The 25171-nt window shown below is 44.8% G+C and overlaps 1 protein-coding gene across 4 annotated transcripts in view; it reads right to left on the reverse strand.

Annotated features, from left to right (window-relative positions):
- The window catches only part of DPYD (dihydropyrimidine dehydrogenase), a 1875594-nt gene that overhangs the window by 1309644 nt on the left and 540779 nt on the right, over positions 1-25171 (reverse strand). For all 4 annotated transcript variants that reach the window (XM_068239758.1, XM_068239759.1, XM_068239760.1 and 1 more), the window contains exon 4: positions 12154-12241. In XM_068239758.1, coding sequence (XP_068095859.1) covers positions 12154-12241 — 88 coding nt within the window. The remainder of the gene's footprint in view (positions 1-12153; positions 12242-25171) is intronic.

Genomic DNA, 25171 nt, shown 5'->3' on the forward strand with positions numbered 1-25171 from the left:
TCTTTTTCCACAACTTCATTTCTAGTTATTAATGGACTGCATGCAATCTCTTGTCTTAAAGAGACACTGAAGCGAAAAAAAATGATGATATTATGATTTGTATGTGTAGCACAGCTAAGAAATAAAACATTAAGATCAGATACATCAGTGTAATTGTTTCCAGTACAGGAAGAGTTGAGAAACTCCAGTTGTTATCTCTATGCAAACAAGCCATTAAGCTCTCCGACTAAGTTAGTGGTGGAGAGGGCTGTTATCTGACTTTTATTATCTCAACTGTTCCTGCACTATTTAAGTTTCCTCTGCTAGAGGAGAGGTCATTACTTCACAGACTGCTCTGAAAGACTCATTTTGAATGCTGAGTGTTGTGTAATGTGCAAATATTATAGAATGATGCAATGTTAGAAAAAACACTATATACCTGAAAATAAAAGTATGAGAATATTTTCTTTGCTGCTAATCTTCTAGTAATTATATTCATAGTACACAACCAATTCACTATATCATATTTTTTTTTTCGCTTCAGTGTCTCTTTCAGTTTGCCATAAGCTTATTGATGACCACCAGATTTGACCATCACATACTGTATATACCTGATTAAAATCTGATTATAGCATGAAATCTATAAAAATCTGTGGAGCGCCAACCACCTGTTTGGTCTCCTGATCTCCCACATGTAAAATGTGCTATCCTTGGACCATGCAGAGTGTTGGCAGAAGAGCTGTCCATTGGCATGTTTCTCCTGTGTCCTTGCTCCACTGCTGCTGGGCACCTGTACCCTGTAACTTAGTTAACTCAGTGGCACATACTTTACGTGACCATGTACACGGCATCTAGTCAAAGGGTAAAGGTGCACTAGTGGAAATAGAGAGAAGACACAAGACCCAGGAGTAGTGTGCCAGCAGATAGGTGAGTGTGAGCTCCACTGCAACACTTGTCATGGGTCCAGGAAGAGCACATTTCTACAGGGGGAGACTGGTGGTGGCCAGTAGACTGTCATCCCAAAATCAAACACGGCTATCACTGCGCACCTGACCACCACCTTTCAAAAGAGATCTTCCTAGCCTGTGTGATCAATAGCTTCTATTGATTCATTTTGGACTGGGAACAAAGAAAATTACGATCAGACGGCCACATTGCGGCATCGATCTTTGGCAGATTCGATCTTAATGATCAAATCTGCTGGGAAAATTGAAATAGTGTACGGGCATCTTTAGTAATTCTAATTTGTTTTATCTATTAGGTGGCTGATAAGCTCTCAGAGACTGAATATGTAAATAATCTTGTAAATAATCTTTATAAGCAGAGGCGCATGCGCGACATCACGGAGATGGCAGCCTAGGCTCTGAGCTCCAGCCCACCGCTCCTTCAGAAGAGCCGTTCTCCGCTTCCCTACGCTGCAGATCCGCACGGCTCAAGCCGGACCAGACACCCCATGGTCTCCTGTACCTGATGGCCACTAAGGGACAATCCAAAACGCCACAGGCTCCAGGCACGATGGATCGCTTTCTCCGCCCTGCGAACAAACAAGATGGCGCCGATCAGCTAGACCACGCTGACAACTCCCCACAGGCCAGTATAAGCCCGGGCACTGCTCCGATCACCGCTGCTTTCCTAGAGTCCACTCTAGACAGACACTGTAAGGCCATACATGACTCTCTACAAAACCTATCTCTCCGCACTAAAATACATTAAGGCCGACATAACAAGCCTGGGGGAGCGCACCAGCACCCTGGAGGATAAAGCAATCCCTTTCTCTCAGAAACAGTCCGCCATTGAGGATGAACAGACCATAATACAGTCAGACCTTAAAGCAATTCGCACTACACAGGAGGACTTTGAGAACAGGGAAAGAAGGCAGAATCTGAGGGTAAAAGGGGTCTCCATGTCAGTTAAACCTGAACAGATCAAGCCACACTTAATGGAACTATTCAAATCACTTGTGACAGACTTTCCAGATGAGTTATGGCACATGGACAGAGCTCACAGATCTCTAGGAGAGCGTCAGCCTCACAATCAGAGGCCCAAGGACATTATGGTCCGGATGCACTATTATGAAGCTAAAGAGGCCCTGATACAAGCATTGCGCAAAGTTCCCTCTCTCACTTTTAAGGGAGATGAGATTCACATTTATAATGACTTATCTCTTATCACCCTGGCAAAACGCAGAGCTCTGAAACCGGTCACACAGCTCCTACGAGAGGCCGCCATCCCCTACAAATGGGGCTTCCCCTTTCGTCTCACTGTTAACCGCCAGAGGCTGACCTTCACCCTAACAGATATTGATGATGCCCCCTCTTTCTTAAGCAGATGGGACTCAAACTCCCAACTTTACAGGTGGCTCAAAACCCCAGATCTCCTTCCACTTCTTCACCCCCCAGGAAGGCACGTCATATCTCGGACTGGACTCGCGTCCCTGTACGAAGCCTCACATACACCCAAATCCAAGATGATATGGAAACCTTGCCCAGCTGAACTCTTTATTATACCCCCTTTACTCTCCAACAGAGGGATCCTCCACTTATCACAGCAGCTTCTGAGGCTCTAACATGGTAGTCTGAACCTACCACTACCCTACCCATAACCACATTGCTGCTCCCGGCTTTCAAAGATATGGACACTGGGACTCCGGTCCCTGGGCTGCCCCCCCCCCTCCCCCCAGGACTTCCACATGCACCTCAGGAGGATTGCCTTTGGGCTTGTCTGGCTATTTTGGAGCCTGGCAACCCCGAAAGCTTCCTCACCCAGGCAGCCTTTCCTAGCTGCCGCTACCTATGGCCACTTATTTTTCAGTGGCATAAGCTCCCTACCTCCCTATCAACCAACATTTCTCTCTATCGATATGTTCTTACCGCTGTAATGGAAGTATGTTTAGTTATGGTTCATATTTTTTATTTTTCTTGTTTACTATGAGTCACGATGGTCAGATCCTGCTACATATACTCTAATTATGTTTCCTATTGCTATAGATTATGGTTAAGTTATTGACACTAAATGCAAAGGGCCTAAATATATCTCAGAAAAGACTATCCTTACTAAAAGATCTTAAAAGATTGGACATAGATATTGCTATGCTCCAGGAAACTCACCTCCGACATCAAGACCCCATCAGACTTGGAGACAAGCTCTATTCTAAGGTATATTGGCTTCCGCTCCTACTAAACGGGCAGGGGTTGCTACTATGTTCAGATCAAATCTACCCCTCCAGATCACTAGATCCATATGTGACCCAGGTGGTCATTACCTTATACTTATTGGATCTCTAGCAGGCAAACCTATTACTTTGGCAAACGTATATATCCCCAATAAGGAGCAAACTTCTTACTTATCCTCCTTTCTGGATAAACTTCAAAAATTAAAAAATGGCATGCTAATACTGGGGGGAGATTTTAATCTGGCATTCTCAGCTGTTAACGACAGAAGCTCTGTCAAAAATTCCTCCTCACAAGGTAACCATGACCGCAATTCCCGTAAGTTCAGAGCACTTATGAGAAAACATACTTTATTAGATTTGTGGTGAATCTCCAATCCTAAATCTATTGAATACACTTTTTTCTCCCCCCCCATGCCTCTCACTCTCGTCTGGACTATTTCTTTGCCAACCCCACCCTACTACCCTTATTAGACAAATCAGAAATACTGCCAATGGCTTGGTCAGACCACCAGAGTGTTATACTACAGCTAAATTGGTTACGCAGACCCCATAAGCCTTTAAATTGGAGACTTGAGGCCCTTATACGAAATAAACCCTTTGCTAAAGAGCTTAGTGAGGAACTGTGGTCATTTTTTAACATAAATAGTACTACTGTATGTTCCCATGGCATCTTGTGGGAATTACATAAAGCATTTATACGGGGATTGTTTATTGCCGAAGGTTCCAGGAGGAAAAGACTCTCCTCTCAAAAACTCCTTACCCTCCACACCAATCTAACCAAGGCTCAATCAACCTATAAAACATCACCCACACAGGAACACTTTACTACAGTACAAAACTTAAAATTAGAAATACGTTCCCTACAAACCCTCCAACTCGAGAAGAGGTGGTCTAGACAGCTTTTTTTCGAGAGGGGAAACAAACCTCACACCATATTAGCCCGAAAACTGAACCCCAAATCCTCCCAGCAACTGATTTACTCCATGAAAGACTCAGAGGGTATAGTACACTACGACCCACAGAAAATTGCTCAGATTTTTTCTGATTACTACTCCCAATTGTATAGCTTACCAGACCTATCCAAGAAACCCTCCTTCTTTCCTAAACTTGATGCATTCCTCTCTCAACTCAACCTCCCAACCCTTACAGAGGATCAACTTACCCTACTCAATGCCCCAATTTCAGACACTGAAATCCTTGAAGTCCTAAAGCTTCTTCCCTCCTCTAAAAGTCCTGGACCAGACGGCCTCCCCTACTCATACTATAAAACATTTAAAACTTAATTAATCCCACACTTAGTCAAACTGGCGAACAATATACTCCAAGGAGACCAACCCCCCTCCACCATTTTAGCCTCTCTACTCACAGTAATACCTAAAGAAGAGAAAGATTCCCAACTCCCTCAAAGCTACCGACCCATCTTTCTTCTAAATTCAGATCTGAAAATTATAACAAAGGTTATGGCTAATCGCCTAAATCCTATCCTAACTACGCTGATTAACAACGACCAAGTGGGATTTATTCTAGGGCGCCAAGCTGGGGATAATACCAGAAAAGCTATAAATCTTATTTCACTCATGAGTCAAAGTGGGAGGCCTTCTCTGCTCCTAAGTTTGGATGCAGAGAAGGCCTTTGATAGACTATCTTGGCCTTTTCTATTCAGGGTATTGGAACACCAAGGTTTTAGGGGACCCTTCCTTACCTTACTTAAATATCTATACTCTACCCCATCCACTTCAATCAAACTTCCTTTTGCCCCCATACAACCCCTTCTAATACAGAATGGCACCCGTCAAGGATGTGCCCTCTCCCCCCTATTATTTGCCATAAGCATCAAACCTTTAGCCTCAGCAATCAGACTGAATCCAAATATACATGGGGTCCACCAAGGCAGCCATGAACACAAGATATCTTTATTTGCGGACGATGTCCTACTTACAATCACACAACCTCTTATCTCTCTCCCGACACTACACTCCACTATAAAAGAATATGAATCTTTCTCAGGTTTTAAACTAAATCAGGACAAGAACCACAAGCACCCCAGAGTTCATAAGTCAATCCTTCTATCCCCACGAGAATCGGGAGGACTGGGTGTTCCCCACTTGAAATTTTACTACCAAGCTACTCATTTCAGACAGCTAACTGAATGGACTAGTCCAAGAGTATATACCAAATGGGGCCTAATAGAAGCCAAAAGTATCCTACCAACCTCCTTAGCTTCACTTATTTGGTCAACATCCCCCCCAAACCCCCCCCCCCCCTCCACCAATACACTACCCACCATATCCTTCTCTACTCATATATAGAGGAACACTGTAATAGCTGCCCGTCTTAGATCCACTCCTTCCCCGCTCTTCCCAATACTGGGAAATCCGTCTTTTCCTCCTGGAACCTCAAAACAATTTATGGCTCACTGGTTCAACCTAGGCTATTTTAACCTTAAAGATTGGATTAACCAACTGACGGGTAAAATTTGGGATAAAACAACACTAGAAGAAAGGATTTTGTTTTCTCCTCAAATATACCTAGAATACTACCAGATCAAACACTTTCTCCAACGAACTACTAAAGGGGCTACTGTAACTCCCTCCTGGACACAATTTGAACTTCTATGCGACTTTAGAGGACACCAAAAGGGTCTGATATCACAAATGTATTCCCTTTTACATACCAAATCAAACTCACTCACCCCCTCCCATCCTTATATGACCAAATGGGAATCTACCTTATCCACCTCTATTACCTAAGAGGATTGGATGGACATATGGGAGAACGCTAAACATAGTTCTATATGTGTACAGATAAAAGAAAATATATATAAGATCCTCTATCATTGGTATTTAACCCCAGATAGACTCTCCAGAATATATAATGGACCTTCTGATTTATGCTGGAGAGGGTGTGGACACAAAGGCACCCTTGCCCATATTTTTTGGTTCTGCCCTCTAATCAATACACTATGGACAGACACCCAATCTCTGATACTCTCCGTCACTGATATTCCACTTCCTCATGACCCCCTTTATATGTTATTGGGAAATACCCTATCTGGTGTTCCCTCACACTCAATGCAATTAATTACCCACATATTGACAGCCACCAGACTCTCCATAGCAGCTGCATGGAAACAGATAGCCCCACCTACAATTTCAGAGGTAAAAACCAAAATTACATGGTATAAAACTATGGAAAAAATTACAGCTACTCTGAGGATAGATTCCACAAGGTCTAGGATCCATGGACTTTTAATTCCTCAGACTACATACCTCCTTGAAAAGGGACACCGGTCATTCATCCCTCCCTGAAACTGATCAGAACTCTAACTACCAAAATCTATACTCTATGCCCCTCCAAGGGATTCGTTTTATTCACTCTTTTTTAGGCCCTCCCTCCCTTTTAACTTCAAATAGCCTTAACCTCCTCTGAGATAACATCTAAAGCTGTTATACAGGTTCCCTGACCATCGTGACTCACTTAGACCTGTTGTTCATTAGTTCCTTAATCTTGTTCTTTTATTCTGTGTTTTTTTTACTGGTTGACCATTAACTATAGACATAATCTACCTCCCCTTATTCCTTCCCCATATCCCCTCTCCCACCTCACCCCCCCTCCCCAACCACTCCCCCTTCCCCAACCACTCCCCCTTCCCTTCTCCTCCCTATGCAACTCTGTCTACTCCCTCAAGACTATCATTTCACTACTAGTGGGCACCCACTATCAGAATCAGAATCAGAATCCTTTTATTTCGCCAAGCACGACTGGGTCATGCCCGGAATTGGTTTTAGCAACAAAACAGGCAACAAAACAGGCACAGAAAAATTTGGCAATAGCATTGAATTGCAGCAGTAGAAAGACAGTGAGAAAAGGACAGTGCGAGATAAAGGCAGACATTGCCTTGGTAGCCGTAACAGTAACAGTGCAAAGAGAAACAAAAAGAGGAGTAACAATGAAGGACAGAAAGAACAGACTTTTACATAGAGTTAAAATAACACTTTCAGTAACATGGGCTCAGCAGCTAGAAAGAAAAGATGCAACCTTGGGGAGGGAGGGCTTAGTTGGAGTTTAAGAGTCTCACCGCTGTGGGGAAGAAAGTGTCTCTGTGTCTCGTTGTTTTGGTGTGGATTGCACGAAACCTCCGGCCCGATGGTAGCCATGTAAAGAAACGATGACCTGGATGTGATGGATCATTGGCGATCTTCTTTGCTCTGGAGCCCATCCTGGAGTTGTGAATGAGCTCCAGTGGGGGGAGGGGCTTTCCAATTATTTTCTCCGCTGTTCTGATGACCCTCTGTAGTTTGTATCTGTCGTCGGCCGAGGCACCAGTATACCAGACGAGGATGGAGGAGCAGAGGACCGACTCGATAGTGGCAGAGTAGAAGGACTTAAGAAGTTCTTGGGCCATGCCGAACTTCTTTAATTGACGCAGGAAGAACAGCCTCTGCTGGGCCTTCTTTTGGGTTAAGATAGTGTTCGCCTTCCAGTTCAGGTCGTCTGAGATTGTTGTGCCCAGGAGGCGAACGTTGGGTACTCTTTCAACTTCGGATGCATCTATGTAGATCGGGCCGGGGCTGGTGCTCTGCCTTCTGAAGTCAATGAGCATCTCAACAGTTTTGGTAGTGTTGAGAACCAGCTTGTTCTCCTGGCACCAGTGGCAGATCCTGTCCACCTCCTGCCTGTAAGCCCGCTCGTCGTTTTTGTTAATGAGGCCAACAATGGTGGTATCGTCGGCGAATTTGATTACCTTAACGGAGTTGGTCATGGATATACAATTGTTAGTATAGAGCGAGAACAGGAAAGGTGACAGGACACAACCTTGAGGGGCTCCAGTGTTAGTGGTTCTTGGCCTGGACGAGATGTTGCCCAGCTTTACAATTTGGGACCTGCCCGTTAGGAAGTCCATGATCCAGCAGCGAAGGGTGGGGTGAACATCAAGGTCTACAAGGTTGTTATGCAGTATCCGGGGGCTAATGCTATTGAAGGCCGAGCTGAAGTCCAGAAGGAGCATTATGGCATATGAGTCTGGTCTGTCCACAATTAGGTACACTTATGTGTGATTGGATAAATGTACGAGTCACATGAAGACTGGCTGAAGATCCTGTTATCTTATGGTCGTTTGACCACTGAATCTGAAAATTTGTATTATCTGCCTACTAGCTGTCATTCTCTTCACGGTCTTTGTGTACCATTATGAGTGTTCAATAAAAAAAACAGTGTTACAAAAAAAATAAAAATAATAATAATCTTTATAAGCAATACTGTATGCCAGTGATCCAGTGGGAAAATGAAATCCTTGGACTTTGGAGAGGATTTAGGGCTCTCACAGACTAACTTTAGCTGAGCTCTGCTTATGCCTATAGAATTGTGACTATGAAATTTAGATCTGTTTATTGTATTTAAAACATGTAGTATTTACTTTTTATGAAATAAGAGGAAGAAAAAAATGACACCGTCTCTTCACATACACTGAGCTTGTACAAATTCGTTGACTCCACTCATTGTTCTACAGTAAGATAAATAGTAATGAGCACAAATTTCGCTTAATCATAATTTTGCACCAAAATTTGCAATTACAATGCAAAAATCATAATGCAAAATTTCAAGAAAAATCATAGTTAAGTTTGTTAGTAACCATTATCGGAAATTTCACAATTAGGTACACTTATGTGTGATTGTGCGTAATCAGGGCCGGCCTTAGATTATACAGCGCCCTGAGCGGACCCAGATTTTGGTGCCCCCCCATTCATCCTTTTCATGCACACACACACGCGCACGCACGCATGCATGCACACACGCACGCACACACACACACAGACCCATATGCAATTCACCTTTTCTCCTGAGTTATCTCCTAATCTCCTAGGGGATAATTTTCATCTTCGCTTTAAAATAACTTTTCAGCATTTTACAATTGAAAAAGTACTTCAGAGTTGGTGAAAAAGTGCTATCAAAATCCCCCTCATTAGTATATAGTCAGATACCCATTTTAGTGTATCAAGGTAGATATTCCCCCTTTAAGTGTATATAGGCAGATCCCCCCTTTAGTGTATATAGACAGATCCACTTTTAGTGTATATAGGCTAGGCAGATAGTCTATATAGGCAGATCCCCCAATCCTTTAGTGTATATAGGCAAATCCCCCTTCTTTTAGTGTATATATAGGCAGATCCAGCTTTTAGTGTACTGTATATAGGCTACACTGATGGCACTCCACCTGTGACAAAACTGCAAATCCCATCATGCCTCTGCCAATGCATCATGGGTTAGCCATCACTGGGCTAGGCAGATAAATAGTGTATATAGGCAGAGCCCCTTTAGTACATATATTATATATATATATATATATATATATATATATATATATATATATATATATATATATATATATGCACCCCTGACTGCCCCCCCCCCTTTCCCCAAACGGGAGGTAGTTGGGAAACTTGACTTGTCCACTGTGTAGCTGGGGACAAAAGATGGCCAGGACTCAGAAGTGACAAGTTTCTGATTTGAGGCAGCGCAGCTCCCACTGAAGAAGGTTGAGCCATCCAATCATACATCCCCTGTGAGCGAGGGGCGGCACTACTGGCACGCACGGCTCATACACACCCCGCAAGAGGCAGCAGCAGGTTCCTGGAGTCTTCTCCCCCATAACCCTTAGCGGGACCAGAGGCGCAGATGTAGAGCTACTCGCAGCAGCCACAGGCGGACTCGGAGCCCGCAGCCAGGTTGTAATGCAGCCAGGGCCAGTCCAGAGTAGATGAATGCACGTGCGCCCCCCAGGAAGCCGGCACCCTGAGCGACCGCTCTGGTCACTCAGGTCAAAGGCCGGCCATGTGCGTAATTTTGTGCCAAATTTAATGGTTAATAGAAAAGTCCCCAAACATGTCCCCATACATGCTTTTGTCATTAAAATTGCTACGTCTGTTACGGGAAATAGTGGAAAAATGGCAACAAAAAAAAAACCTTTCAGTTTTTGAAAAAAAAATTATTTAACATTTCAAAGAAAAAATGTTTTTGTGCCATTCCACAGAGTTTCAAAACTCTTATTCCTTTGAATTTCTTTCTCAAAAACTACAAGGTCTCCCCTTTTTTTTTTTTTTTTTTTTTTTTTTACTTCTACCCACTTTTCCCTTTATGGAACATAGTCATTTTGGGGACTATAGCATGTTTGAAGGATTTGCTATTAACCATTAAAGTCTGCATAAAATTATGCGCAATTACGAGAAATTATGAATGGATTACACAAAATCTATTGAATTTCCAAATAGTAATTATGTGTGGCCGCATTTGCGAAATTTTACGCCAAATTTCACGTAATGGTAATTACCAAATTACTATCATCCCTAAAAGTAACTATTTAATTGTCAAAATATACATATCCTCACTAATTTCCAGATACAAACCCAATCTCAATCTCAGATCTGCACATGATCTTCTGTTGTCCTCCTCTAGAATTACCTCCTCACATTCACGTTTACAAGATTTTGCACGCGCTCCACCCCTCCTCTGGAATGTCCTCCCACAACACATCTGTCACTCGCCAACCTTTGTTACCTTTAACGGTCTCTAAAAACTCATTTGTTCCGACAAGCATATGCGCGACCTTAAGCCACTTCCCTTTGTCTTAAAGTGGTTTAAAACCCTGACATAATATTCAATAAAAACATGTTTACCTACTTTTTATATGTCATACGGTTATCATATTTGCATTTGTGCATAAGTATTATTATTCATTTAGAAGTTATTGGTTTCTAAAAGTACAGTTTTTTGCTTTGTGAGCTGACTTTGCATTTTATTAATAACTGGTTTTATTTGTTGCTGTTTTTCAGGGGAGACAAGCTTTCAGTATCTCTGTCTCCAGCAGCTCCTGCACAGTCAGAGAATGTGTCACATTCCTCACTTGTATGCTGTAAATAATGTTTTAGAGCAAAGTTGAAATGCAGGGTTATATTCCACTTTAAAGGGAACCTGAAGCGCGTAAAATTATTTAAAATAAACACATGATGTAGCTGAAAATGAATATTACATACTAACCTCACTGTCAGTTCCTCTCAGAAGCTCACCATTTTTTTCTTACAATGATCTCATCCAGTTCTGACAATATTTTGTTAGAACTGAAATATACCAGTTGCTGTCAGTTATATATCAGTAGCTGTCAGTTACAACTGATGTGCCAGGTAATGTCCATGTTTCCCTATGGTTCATGTGGGTGATATTACAGTTTAACAGTGTGCTGACCAGGAAGCTGTTATGGGGTAATGGCCATTTTTAAAATGGAGGATGGAAAATTCCATTAATCACGGTGGACACATGGGATGCAGGAGAGGGGAAAGAGATTGATAAGTAGACTACACAGGAGGTAAGTATGACTTGTGTATAGTTATTTTGACTTTTTATTTTCAGTTCAGGTTCTCTTTAAGACCAAATTGCACTCCTACTAGGTATCCTAAAACACACTGCCTCTATATATTTGTTGTATACTAACCCTCCTCTTGTTTCCCCCCATTCCCCTTAGATTGTAAGCTCGCAAAGGCAGGGCTCTCTGCACTTGTGTGTCTTGGAAATCATTATACATTTTATGCATCATGTTACTTTTATCACTGTCATTACCAATTCTGTATTTTGTACTCTGTTTTTGTATATTTTTTGTATTTTTTCACTAATTTCGTATCTTGTATATTGGTGTACTGTACACAATTGTCTGTATTATTATTATGTACCCCATGTTTCTTTCTTACTTTGTACAGCGCCACAGAATATGTTGGCGCTTTATAATCAATAATAATAATAATAAAATAACTTGAGCTCATCTATCACTATGTTTCACTAATAGTAAATATAGCATTTTAAATCTGAAACTCATGTTTATAAATCTCTGTTTGTCATTCAGCATTATGGGTCATTTAGTACAATTTCCCATTACATGCTGCATTTGTGTTCTTTCTTTATTATTCCCCCATGGAAGTGTCTCTGTGTCTTCTGGCTAAATATGGATATCTCACCTTATTTGCGATGCTTGTGATGAATGACTTGATATCCAGGTTGGTGGGGCAGCTCTTTTGACAAGGAGCATCTGCACATTTCAGGCATCTGAAAGATAAGAGGCAGTGATAAATCTTATGCCGTATGAAGCATTGTCTCTTGTAGAAAAAGTATGAAGCCATCATTGCTGAGAGGTTGTGAACTCAACAACTGAATTACATGAACCAAATTAGATTGTATATAAAGATCAATAATGTCCATCACATCCCCAGATACAACTAAATCTTGTAAAATAACAATGTTTGCAGAAGAGAATGTTATAGAATGTCATCATCCTGGAGAGAGACTTTCTGCAAACATTTAGGCACTTGGCATAGGTTATATTCTTATTTTATTTTGTTCAGAAGTTTTATCCTCTTTAAAATTATACCAAGTGCACTTTCGTTAAAGAAGAAGGCTGCTGTGCAAAGTCAGCTGCTTGCTTTACCTCTCAGAAGGACACCAATGACAAGAGCTCCCCATATCCTTCTGAAACAAAACACTGTTTTGGCTGGCTGTATTTTTCCTAGTCTGATGCTTCCAGAAGCAATCCCTGTGTATCCAATTATGCAGAATATGGGTAAGCAGAGCTAAAGTAAAAAGCTGCAAAGTGCACCTTCTTCCCCAATATACAGCTGTGGGCAGTGGAGTAACTACCGCCTTTCAAAACCACTGCGACCACAGGGGCCTGGGCTCTTAGGGGCCCTGTCGAAACACAGCATTGGCCACTTACATGAGCTCAAGCAGGTCCATGCACCTTCAAATGAACAAAACAAGTTTGACTGGCTGTTCATACATAGGCAGTGCAGCCTCTCATGCTAGATTAAAGGTGTGCTCTCACAAATTGAAAATGTCAAAATATTCAGGAGTGGTATGTTAAATGTTTTCTGTAACATGCGTGCAACACTATGCCCACATCGTGCATATTACAGTACAACTGCATTTTAGATATATAGATAAGCTTAGAGAGATTTTCACACAAATTTCTACAGGGTCTGTGCTAAACCAGTTGATGATGTAGAGGGCAAAACGTGTCCAAAATTTAGAATAACCTATTTTGGGTAAACTAAAATTTATTAAAAGGCAAAGCCACCCATTTGACTGATTCTGAGTAGATGTAGCACTTTCAAGCCACCGGCAAGCAAGAAAATAATAAGAATCTGAATAATTATAATTTGGACTTTCACCTACTTTTTGTTACTTTTCAATTGAAGAATGCTCAAAAGTTACTTTAAACAGAAGATTTTAAAATTATCTCCTAGGAGAAAACTTTGGAGGAAAGGTGAACTGAATATGGGCAATTTGGCATAAGAAAACATATTTGAAAGAAAGTTCTTATTTTTGCAAAAATGTGGATTTCACAAGAGTCCATTATGCTTTTTGTGAAAATATAGAGTCAAGGTGAAGATGTAAACTGAGGTAATCTCTTTACCCCAGGGCCTACTGTCACAAGTGGGAAGGAAGTCACATCCACCTCCTGAAGACCCCAGGTGAGGATGAGCAGCCAATCCATGACACTGTCAATCATTTCAGAAAAAGTGTTTTACATACATACTTAAATGTAGTAAATGAGTTGGCACAGAAGGCTCACCTACTGGGTGAACCCTGCACTAGAGTTGGGCCGAACCTCCGATTTTAGGTTCGCGAACCTGGTTCGCGAACTTCCGCGGAAGGTTCGGTTCGCGTTAAAGTTCGCGAACCGCAATAGACTTCAATGGGGATGCGAACTTTGAAAAAAAAAAATAATTATGCTGGCCACAAAAGTGATGGAAAAGATGTTTCAAGGGGTCTAACACCTGGAGGGGGGCATGGCGGAGTGGGATACATGCCAAAAGTCCCGGGGAAAATCTGGATTTGACGCAAAGCAGCGTTTTAAGGGCAGAAATCACATTGAATGCTAAATGACAGGCCTAAAGTGCTTTAAAACATCTTGCATGTGTATACATCAATCAGGTAGTGTAATTAAGGTACTGCTTCACACTGACACACCAAACTCACTGTGTAACGCACCGCAAACAGCTGTTTGTGTAGTGACGGCCGTGCTGGACTGGTGCGCACCATGGCGAGAGTGCAGGTTTTGGTGGCTTTACAGCCCATATGGTCGCCTGGCTGATGTAGCTGAATGACAGAACAGTGACTGTCCAGCTGATCAAATTTGGTCTGACCACAATGAGGCAACGACCTTATTATCGTGGGTGTGCCCCCCGAGACACTCATCTAGGCGCTGGTCATTGCTTCATTGTGATACGCAAGCCCCTTCACCACGGCAAGGTAATGATCACGAAGGGGAATGGGCGCATGTACATGCCTTTTCTTTTGTTGTTGCAGCTGCTCGCAGTGCAGCCAGAAAAATTAGGCAGTCATGTACACGCACCAGAAAAATTATTACAGCGGCCGCTGCTAGCAGCGGCCTAAAAAATTCAGCAATCCGCCTGGAGTCCCGGACCCTGTTGGTGGTGGCGGAGAAGGTAGTCAAGCGGCCTGCAGGCAGACATGCTGTGTGGAGGGACTGGGAGCGACTTAGTCTTCTTGGGGCAGGCCAGGCAGCCAGTCACACGGCGTGCAGGCAGAGATGCTGTGTGTGCGGGGACTGACTTAGTCTTGGGGCGGGCAGCAGCCCTCCAGGATCCATGCCTCATTCATTTTGATAAAGGTGAGGTACTTAACACTTTTGTGACTTAGGCGACTTCTCTTCTCTGTGACAATGCCTCCAGCTGCGCTGAAGGTCCTTTCTGACAGGACGCTTGCGGCAGGGCAAGAGAGAAGTTGGATGGCAAATTGGGACAGCTCTGGCCACAGGTCAAGCCTGCGCACCCAGTAGTTCAAGGGTTCCTCATCGCTGTTCACAGCAGTGTCTACATCCACACTTAAGGCCAGGTAGTCGGCTACCTGCCATTCCAGGCGTTGGTGGAGGGTGGATCCGGAAGGGCTACGGCAAGGCGTTAGACTAAAGAACGTCCGCATGTCCGACATCACCATGAGATCGCTGGAGCGTCCTGTCTTTGACTGCGTGGACACGGGAGGAGGATTAGTGGCAGTGGTACCTTGCTGGCGTTGTGCCGTCACATCACCCTTAAAGGCATTGTAAAGCATAGTTGACAGCTGGTTCTGCATGTGCTGCATCCTTTCCACCTTCCAGTGAGTTGGTAACAGGTCCGCCACTTTGTGCCTGTACCGAGGGTCTAGTAGTGTGGCCACCCAGTACAGCTCATTCCCCTTGAGGTTTTTTATACGGGGGTCCCTCAACAGGCAGGACAGCATAAAAGACGACATCTGCACAAAGTCAGATCCAGTACCCTCCATCTCCTCTTGCTCTTCCTCAGTGACGTCAGGTAAGTCAACCTCCTCCCCCCAGCCGCGAACAATACCACGGGAAGGTTGAGCAGCACAAGCCCCTTGCGATGCCTGCTGAGGTTGTTCTCCTGCCGCTGTCCCCTCCTCCTCCTCCTCCTCCTCCTCCCCCAAAGAAACACCTTGCTCATCATCCTCTGAGTCTGACTCGTCTTCTGCACACGACTTCTTTTCTTCCTCCTCCTCCCCCCTCTGTGCTGCCGCAGGTGTTGAGGAAACAGCTGGGTCTGATGAAAATTGGTCCCATGCCTGTTCCTGCTGTAACGGTTCCTGGTCACGCTCATTCACAGCTTCTTCCGCCACTCTACGCACAGCACGCTCCAAGAAGTAAGCGTAGGGAATTAAGTCGCTGATGGTGCCCTCACTGCGGCTCACCAGGTTGGTCACCTCCTCAAACGGCCGCATGAGCCTGCTTGCATTTTCCATCAGTGTCCAGTTGTCGGGCCAGAACATCCCCATCTTCCCAGACTGTTTCATTCTACTGTAGTTGTAGAGGTAGTGGGTCACGGCTTTCTTCTGTTCTAGCAGGCGGGAGAACATGAGCAGGGTCGAGTTCCAGTGAGTCGGGCTATCGCAAATGAGGCGTCTCACCGGCATGTTGTTTTTGCGCTGAATTTCCGCAAAGCGTGCCATGGCTGTGTAAGACCGCCTCAAATGCCCACAGAACTTCCTGGCCTGCTTCAGGACATTCGCTAAGCCAGGGTACTTTGCCACAAATCTTTGAACCACTAGATTCATGACATGTGCCATGCAGGGTATGTGTGTCAGCTTCCCCATATGCAAAGCGGCAAGCAGATTGCTGCCGTTGTCGCACACCACGTTGCCTATCTCCAGGTGGTGCGGGGTCAGCCACTGATCCACCTGTTTCTTAAGAGCAGCCAGGAGAGCTGCTCCAGTGTGACTCTCCGCTTTGAGACAAGACATGTCTAAGATGGCGTGACACCGTCTTACCTGGCATGCAGCATAGGCCTTGCGGAGCTGGGGCTGTGTAGCTGGAGAGGAGAACTGCCACTCAGCCAAGGAGGAGGAGGACAGCGAAGAGCATGTAGCAGGAGGAGAGGAGGTGGCAGGAGGCCTGCCTGCAAGCCGTGGAGGTGTCACAATTTGATCCGCTGCGCCCTGCTTGTCATCGTTCACCACCAGGTTCACCCAATGGGCTGTGTAGGTAATGTAGCGGCCCTGCCCGTGCTTGGCAGACCAGGCATCCGTGGTCAGGTGTACCCTTGACCCAACGCTCTTCGCAAGAGATGACACCACTTGCCTCTCAACTTCACGGTGCAGTTGGGGTATGGCCTTTCTCGAAAAATAAGTGCGGCCTGGCATCTTCCACTGCGGTGTTCCGATGGCCACAAATTTACGGAAGGCCTCACAGTCCACCAGCCGGTATGGTAACAGCTGCCGAGCTAACAGTTCCGCCACGCCAGCTGTCAGACGCCGGGCAAGGGGGTGACTGGCCGAAATTGGCTTCTTCCGCTCAAACATTTCCTTCACGGACACCTGACTGCTGCTGTGGGCAGAGGAGCAGGAACTGCTCAAGGGCAGAGGCGGAGTGGAGGAGGGTGCCTGTGAAGGTGGAAGGGAGAAAGCGGCAGAAGCAGATAATGCACCTGATGGAGGAGGAAGAGGAGAAGGAGGGTGGCTTTGCTTTTGTGTGCTGCTGCTGCTTTTGCTCAGGTGGCCATCCCATTGCTGTTTTTGCCTTTTCTCCAGGTGCCTTCGTAAGGCACTTGTCCCTACGTGAGTGTTGGCCTTTCCATGGCTCAATTTTTGTTGGCAGAGCGAACAGATGGCTTTGGTCCGATCTGAGGCACACACATTAAAAAATTTCCACACCGCTGAGCCACCCTGGGATGTGGGCACTATGGGGACCGTCACCTCAGCAGCTGATGCTGAAGGGCAAGTTGGCTGGCTGTACATAGGTGGCGATACATGGTGCCGGACTCTGCCACCAGCTGTTTCTGACGAAGAGCTGCCCCAGCTTCTTTCAGCAATTTCTCTCCTCCTACTACTCTCTGACTCCCAGTTTGAACTGTCCCCCCCTTCATCTCCTCTATTGGGAACATACAGAGGATCCCTATCATCGTCATCATCGTAATCATCCTGCCCAGCTTCGCTTGCCTCAGACAAATCCAAACATGCACCATCAGTAGGTCCTTCATCCTCCTTACACGTTACATCCATACTGTTGCCGGGTAACTCAAATATATGAGCTGGTGAAAATTCATCTGGCTGTAACAACAATGGCTGTGCATCAGTGATTTCAACACTAAATAATTCTTGCGAAGTGTCAAATGCAGCGGAAGTGGTGCTAGTAGTAGCGCTGGTGGCTGAGCAAGATGAGGTGTTCTGTGTCGCTAAATACTCAACCACGTCCTGACAATCTTGGGAGGTGATGGGACGTGCCTTCTTCCGAGCACTGTACTGTGGGCCAGGTCCACACGAAATTACATTTACACGACCTCGCGCAGATCTGCCGTGTGGCCTTCCTCTGGCTCTGGCACTACCTCTTCCTCTACCTGTTTTGTCCATATCGGGTATGCACGGAGTGGTATATCACACTGCGTGCACTCACGTAGGTAGGTGGGTTCACTTAACTGCACAGCTATGCGCACTGATGCGGTGGGTTCACTGAACAGAACAGGTATACAGTGGCGGGTTCACAGAACAGGTATGCAGTGGCAGGTTCACTGAACACAACAGGTATGCAGTGGCGGGTTCACTGAACAGGTATACAGTGGCGGGTTCACTGAACAGAACAGGTATGCAGTGGCGGGTTCACTAAACAGAACAGGTATACAGTGGCGGGTTCACTAAACAGAACAGGTATACAGTGGCAGGTTCACAGAACAAGTATGCAGTGGCAGGTTCACTGAACACAACAGGTATGCAGTGGCGGGTTCACTGAACAGGTATACAGTGGCGGGTCCACTGAACAGAACAGGTATGCAGTGGCGGGTTCACTAAACAGAACAGGTATACAGTGGCGGGTTCACAGAACAGGTATGCAGTGGCAGGTTCACTGAACACAACAGGTATGCAGTGGCGGGTTCACTGTAAACAACAGGTATGCAGTGGCGGGTTCACTGAACAGGTATACAGTGGCGGGTTCACTAAACAGAACAGGTATACAGTGGCGGGTTCACTAAACAGAACAGGTATACAGTGGCGGGTTCACAGAACAGGTATGCAGTGGTGGGTTCACAGCACAGGTATGCAGTGGTGGGTTCAATGAACAGGTATACAGTGGCGGGTCCACTGAACAGAACAGGTATGCAGTGGCGGGTTCACTGAACAGGTATACAGTGGCGGGTCCACTGAACAGAGCAGGTATACAGTGGCGGGTCCACAGAACAGGTATGCAGTGGCAGGTTCACTGAACACAACAGGTATGCAGTGGCGGGTTCACTGAACAGGTATACAGTGGCGGGTCCACTGAACAGAACAGGTATGCAGTGGCGGGTTCACTAAACAGAACAGGTATACAGTGGTGGGTTCACTAAACAGAACAGGTATACAGTGGCGGGTTCACAGAACAGGTATGCAGTGGCAGGTTCACTGAACACAACAGGTATGCAGTGGCGGGTTCACTGAACACAACAGGTATGCAGTGGCGGGTTCACTGAACAGGTATACAGTGGCGGGTTCACTAAACAGAACAGGTATACAGTGGCGGGTTCACTAAACAGAACAGGTATACAGTGGCGGGTTCACAGAACAGGTATGCAGTGGTGGGTTCACAGCACAGGTATGCAGTGGTGGGTTCAATGAACAGGTATACAGTGGCGGGTCCACTGAACAGAACAGGTATGCAGTGGCGGGTTCACTGAACAGGTATACAGTGGCGGGTCCACTGAACAGAACAGGTATGCAGTGGTGGGTTCACCGAACAGGTATACAGTGGCGGGTCCACTGAACAGAACAGGTATGCAGTGGCGGGTTCAATGAACAGGTATACAGTGGCGGGTCCACTGAACAGAACAGGTATGCAGTGGCGGGTTCACTAAACAGAACAGGTATACAGTGGCGGGTCCACTGAACAGAACAGGTATACAGTGGCGGGTTCACAGAACAGGTATGCAGTGGCAGGTTCACTGAACACAACAGGTATGCAGTGGTGGGTTCACTGAACAGGTATACAGTGGCGGGTCCACTGAACAGAACAGGTATGCAGTGGCGGGTTCACTGAACAGGTATACAGTGGCGGGTCCACTGAACAGAACAGGTATGCAGTGGCGGGTACACGAAACAGAACAGGTATACAGTGGCGGGTTCACTAAACAGAACAGGTATACAGTGGCGGGTTCACTAAACAGAACAGGTATACAGTGGCGGGTTCACAGAACAGGTATGCAGTGGTGGGTTCACAGCACAGGTATGCAGTGGTGGGTTCAATGAACAGGTATACAGTGGCGGGTCCACTGAACAGAACAGGTATGCAGTGGCAGGTTCACTGAACAGGTATACAGTGGCGGGTCCACTGAACAGAACAGGTATGCAGTGGCGGGTTCAATAAACAGGTATGCAGTGGTGGGTTCCCAGAACAGGTATGCAGTGGTGGGTTCACAGCACAGGTATGCAGTGGTGGGTTCAATGAACAGGTATACAGTGGCGGGTCCACTGAATAGAACAGGTATGCAGTGGCAGGTTCACTGAACAGGTATGCAGTGGTGGGTTCACAGCACAGGTATGCAGTGGTGGGTTCACAGAACAGGTATGCAGTGGCGGGTTCACAGCACAGGTATGCAGTGGTGGGTTCAATGAACAGGTATACAGTGGCGGGTCCACTGAATAGAACAGGTATGCAGTGGCAGGTTCACTGAACAGGTATGCAGTGGTGGGTTCACAGCACAGGTATGCGGTGGTGGGTTCACAGAACAGGTATACAGTGGCGGGTTCACAGAACAGGTATGCAGTGGTGGGTTCACAGCACAGGTATGCAGTGGTGGGTTCAATGAACAGGTATACAGTGGCGGGTCCACTGAACAGAACAGGTATGCAGTGGTGGGTTCACAGCACAGGTATGCAGTGGTGGGTTCAATGAACAGGTATACAGTGGCGGGTCCACTGAATAGAACAGGTATGCAGTGGCAGGTTCACTGAACAGGTATGCAGTGGTGGGTTCACAGCACAGGTATGCAGTGGTGGGTTCACAGAACAGGTATGCAGTGGTGGGTTCACTGAACACAACAGGTATGCAGTGGCGGGTTCACTGAACAGGTATACAGTGGCGGGTTCACTGAACAGAACAGGTATGCAGTGGCAGGTTCACTAAACAGAACAGGTATACAGTGGCGGGTTCACTAAACAGAACAGGTATGCAGTGGCAGGTTCACTGAACACAACAGGTATGCAGTGGCGGGTTCACTGTAAACAACAGGTATGCAGTGGCGGGTTCACTGAACAGGTATACAGTGGCGGGTTCACTAAACAGAACAGGTATACAGTGGCGGGTTCACTAAACAGAACAGGTATGCAGTGGCAGGTTCACTGAACAGGTATGCAGTGGTGGGTTCACAGCACAGGTATGCAGTGGTGGGTTCACTGAACAGGTATGCAGTGGTGGGTTCACAGCACAGGTATGCAGTGGTGGGTTCACAGCACAGGTATGCAGTGGTGGGTTCACAGAACAGGTATGCAGTGGTGGGTTCACAGAACAGGTATGCAGCCAGACAGAAACAAGTTAAGCCTAACTAATCTTTCCCTGAGAGACAGTCTGCAGCAGCTCGCCCTACTCTCACTAACGCAGGCAGCACACGAGTGACCGTAATGGCCGCCGCTGCCTGCCTTATATAAGGGAGGGTGGGGCTCCAGGGGCTAGTGTAGCCTAATTGGCTACACTGGGCCTGCTGACTGTGATGTAGAGGGTCAAAGTTGACCCTCCATGTGCATTATGGGGCGAACCGAACTTCCGCAAAGGTTCGCCTGCGGGACGCGAACGCGAACCACTGAAGTTCGCATGGAACAGTTCGCAGGCGAACCGTTCGGCCCAACTCTACCCTGCACCATTGCCAAGTACATGGATTCAGTTAGTGAATTTTCATAGGCTGTTTTTCTTTTTATATTGGGATTATACTAACAAAATATAAATTTCACTAACTACTCTTAGTTACATAAAAAAGACTTGAAGACAGTGGCGTAGCTAAGGAGCTGTGGGCCCCGGTGCAAGTTTTACATGGGGCCCCCCAAGCACTCTATACATAACAATTGATATGGTGCAGAACAATTGATATGGCGCACCAAAACCTGCCAAGGAAAACTCCAGTGTCAGAGTTGCAAGAAGGGTATGGGGAACTATTTGTTAGTGATCACTACTATTCAAAGCATCTATAGAAGTGTTTATTACCAGCACAGGACCAATAGAGAGCTAATACTGTGATAGAGGGTGGACCCTATGGGGCCCCTCTGGTCCAAGGGCCCCGATGCGGTCGCTACCTCTGCACCCCCTATTGCTACGCCCCTGTTTGAAGATTTGAAAGCATTCCCACATATTCCCTGTATGCAAAAATAGTATTTTCACTGCAGAGAATAGGAGAAGCTTGCCAATACACTGTCTGAAGCTGGCCTGAAGCTTTATTGCCTGGCATACAACATGCAATTCCTTACCAGATTTTGATCATTTCTGATGATGGGTTTGATCTGATTTCTGATAAACTTTTTTATATGCAAAATTGATCAGAAAAACGAAAATCAGATCAGACCTGTCAGAAATTATGGATTCAACACAATAGCAAATTGCATGGTGTGTACCAGGCATAAGGAATGTGTCTTCACTCTGACCTCTCCCTCTGCAGAGCAGGCACATTGCTCTGGCAACAGCTAAGTCACTTCAGCAGAAAAGGAGGGGACACAGTGAAGGCACATGCCTCAGAGAGCTTCAGCCTGCAATTACTAAATTTTCCAGCATTACCAAAGATAAACAAGCTTCTCCTGCCTCCTGCAGTAAATACGAAGGTTTTTACGCACAAGGAATGTGTGTGTATGCTTTCAAATGTTCTTTTATGTAACAAAGAAAAGGTATTGACATTTTAGTTTTTGTGAGTATATTACCACTTTAAATATGTGAACATCTGTCACCCACTCCTCCCACCACCACTTGTAAATATGGTCATTTAAATTACTCTTTTTGTCTAACTCTGGCTGTACAGCGCAATTCAATTATGTGATCACGGTCTGGCCCTGGTGATCAAATAAGCATAAAGATCTTAATATACTTTTCAGATCAGTGGGCATGCAGTAAACCACAGCAAAAAAAAAATGTAAGCCTCAACTCTCATTAGCCTGGCTATAATATATTGACAAAATGTAATTTTTGATTCATTGCCACAATTTACAGCACATCACTAAACTTTGAACGAAGATTTAACTAAGCACCATAAATGTTAAAATTTGTGCGGAAGAACACACTAAACTAGTTCTGGTGCCAATGTAAGCTCATCAAGAGTACTTTTATCATCAAATAAAAAATCTTTAAACATATTGCTTTAATGTACTAAATATTAATGTATAAGATCAGTTTATATTTCTCGCTGTCAAGTTCATTCAGCATCTCATAATGCTGGCTTATTTGGTCCTAAAGGACATCTGTCAGGAAAATCTTAAGATGTAAAATACATGTAAACATATACAAATAAGAAGTACATTTATTCCAGAGTAAAATGAGCCATGAATTACTTTTCTCCTATGCTTCTGTCACTTACAGTAAGTAGTAGAAATCTTACAGTACCAACAGGTTTTGGACTAGCCCATCTCCTCATAGGGAGTTCTCAGGGTTTTCTTTATTTTCAAAAGCACTTAGTGAATGACAATTGCTCCGTCCACTGCCAAAAAAGTGTATGATGAGCAGGCAGGCTGACCAGCATCTTTGAATAAATCTTTTTCAGGGAGTGGCTTTATAGAGAATAAAGGGGAAGCGGTAAAAAAGAGGGGCGGCAGCTAGTGGACCAACAGGGCGTGGCCATAAACTCTAATGCATTTATCTTTAATATGGTGCTTAAAGCAGAAAAAAGGGCACCTGATAAATATCATTAACAACATTACAACATTAAAGTTTTTGAAATTTATTATCGTTTTAGAAACTTACAACATTATAGTTTTTGTGATATTATTTAATTTGAATGTACAGATTTTACATTATCAAAGATATTATCGTTTCTATCTGTGTAAGGGTGTTTCTGCAGGGGGAGTGGTTAGGGTAAGGCACCACCAGGGGGGTGGTTATGATTAGACACCACCCAGGGGACAGTAAGAGTTAGGCAACACTGGGGGGGTGGTTAGGGTTAGGCACCACCAAGGGGGGTGGTTAGGGCGCAATTTCATTATCCAGCCAGGCCCTTTTTTCCTGGTGCCCTCTTTTCATGCACCCAATAAAGGTCATGCTGAGAATTCCCTATAGAGTGATGGACTAGCCCAAAACCCAACTGTAATGTCAGATTTCTACTACTTAGTTAAAGTGACCGAAACATAGAAGAAAAGTAATTTATGGATCATTTAACTTTGGAAGAAACATACTTCGTATTTGTATATGTTTACATATATTTTAAATGTTAAGATTTTCGTGACAGTGGTCCTTTAAGCCCTACATTTTCATTTGCATACTTTAGGCCAACAGTTTTACTGGATACAAGGGGCTGACATTAAATTTTAAGCACTGGCAGTGAGACAATATGTTTGACATATTGTATTTATAGCACATTGCTGGTGCTGCTTTATGAGAGAATAAAGACACTTATTATAATGAATGGACAGACAAAAAAAACTCAAGCTACAAATGTATTTCATAAAGGACTTCAGGGCTGAATGCCTTAAAACTTGTACTAGCCATACAGATCTCATTCTCTGAAGTGCCTTGGTCAATTCTGCATTCATACTGTAGTTGTGAGCTGACAATAACTTAGTGATTGCAGTGGGAAGCTCAATCATCCAGCAGCCGCTCATGCAATTTGCCACCATTGCATTTCAATGGACTTCATTTGCTTACAGAGCCATTTTGCTACTGACATAAGGAAATAACATTATGTATTTGCAATTATACAATATTTTGAACCTGATATTTCTTTAGATTCAGTTAAAGTTGTGCTGCTTATTTAAAGCCGAACAACTATACAGTTCAAGGACCTATTCACACTGGGGGGGATTAGCGGCTGTTTAGCGCTAATTGCCGCAGTGATTGCTAGTGTTTTTAAAAGCGCTAGTGGAATGTAAAGTACTGTATATGGCAATGATCTCACTGCCGTTATTGCCGGCGATTCGCGGTAAATTCAAACGCGGTGCATGCATTGCTTTTTCACAATTTTTGAGCGATCGATTTTGCAATGTTAAAACCACTTGCCGACCGACTAATGCCAATTGGCAGTGGCAGAGTGGTTTTCCTATTCCTCCAGGACGCCAAATGGCATCATCTTGCGAGGAGTGAGATTTGACGGGAGCTCGTACTTGCACGACTGCAAGCTCCTATCAGTAAACAGAGTGGGCTGATCAGCGCTGGCAGGCTGTCTTTTCAATAAATAGTATTTAAATGTTTGTCTAGCGCTGCCATCTTACACAGCGCTGTACAGAGTGTAGGATTGCCACTTAACTGTCGGAAGGGCTCACATTTTAATCCCTGCCATAGTCATATGTCTATGTAGGTGTAGTGTAATGTATGTATCA

The sequence above is a fragment of the Hyperolius riggenbachi genome, chromosome 6, assembly GCF_040937935.1.
Source record: "Hyperolius riggenbachi isolate aHypRig1 chromosome 6, aHypRig1.pri, whole genome shotgun sequence".
Taxonomy (NCBI): Eukaryota; Metazoa; Chordata; class Amphibia; order Anura; family Hyperoliidae; genus Hyperolius; species Hyperolius riggenbachi.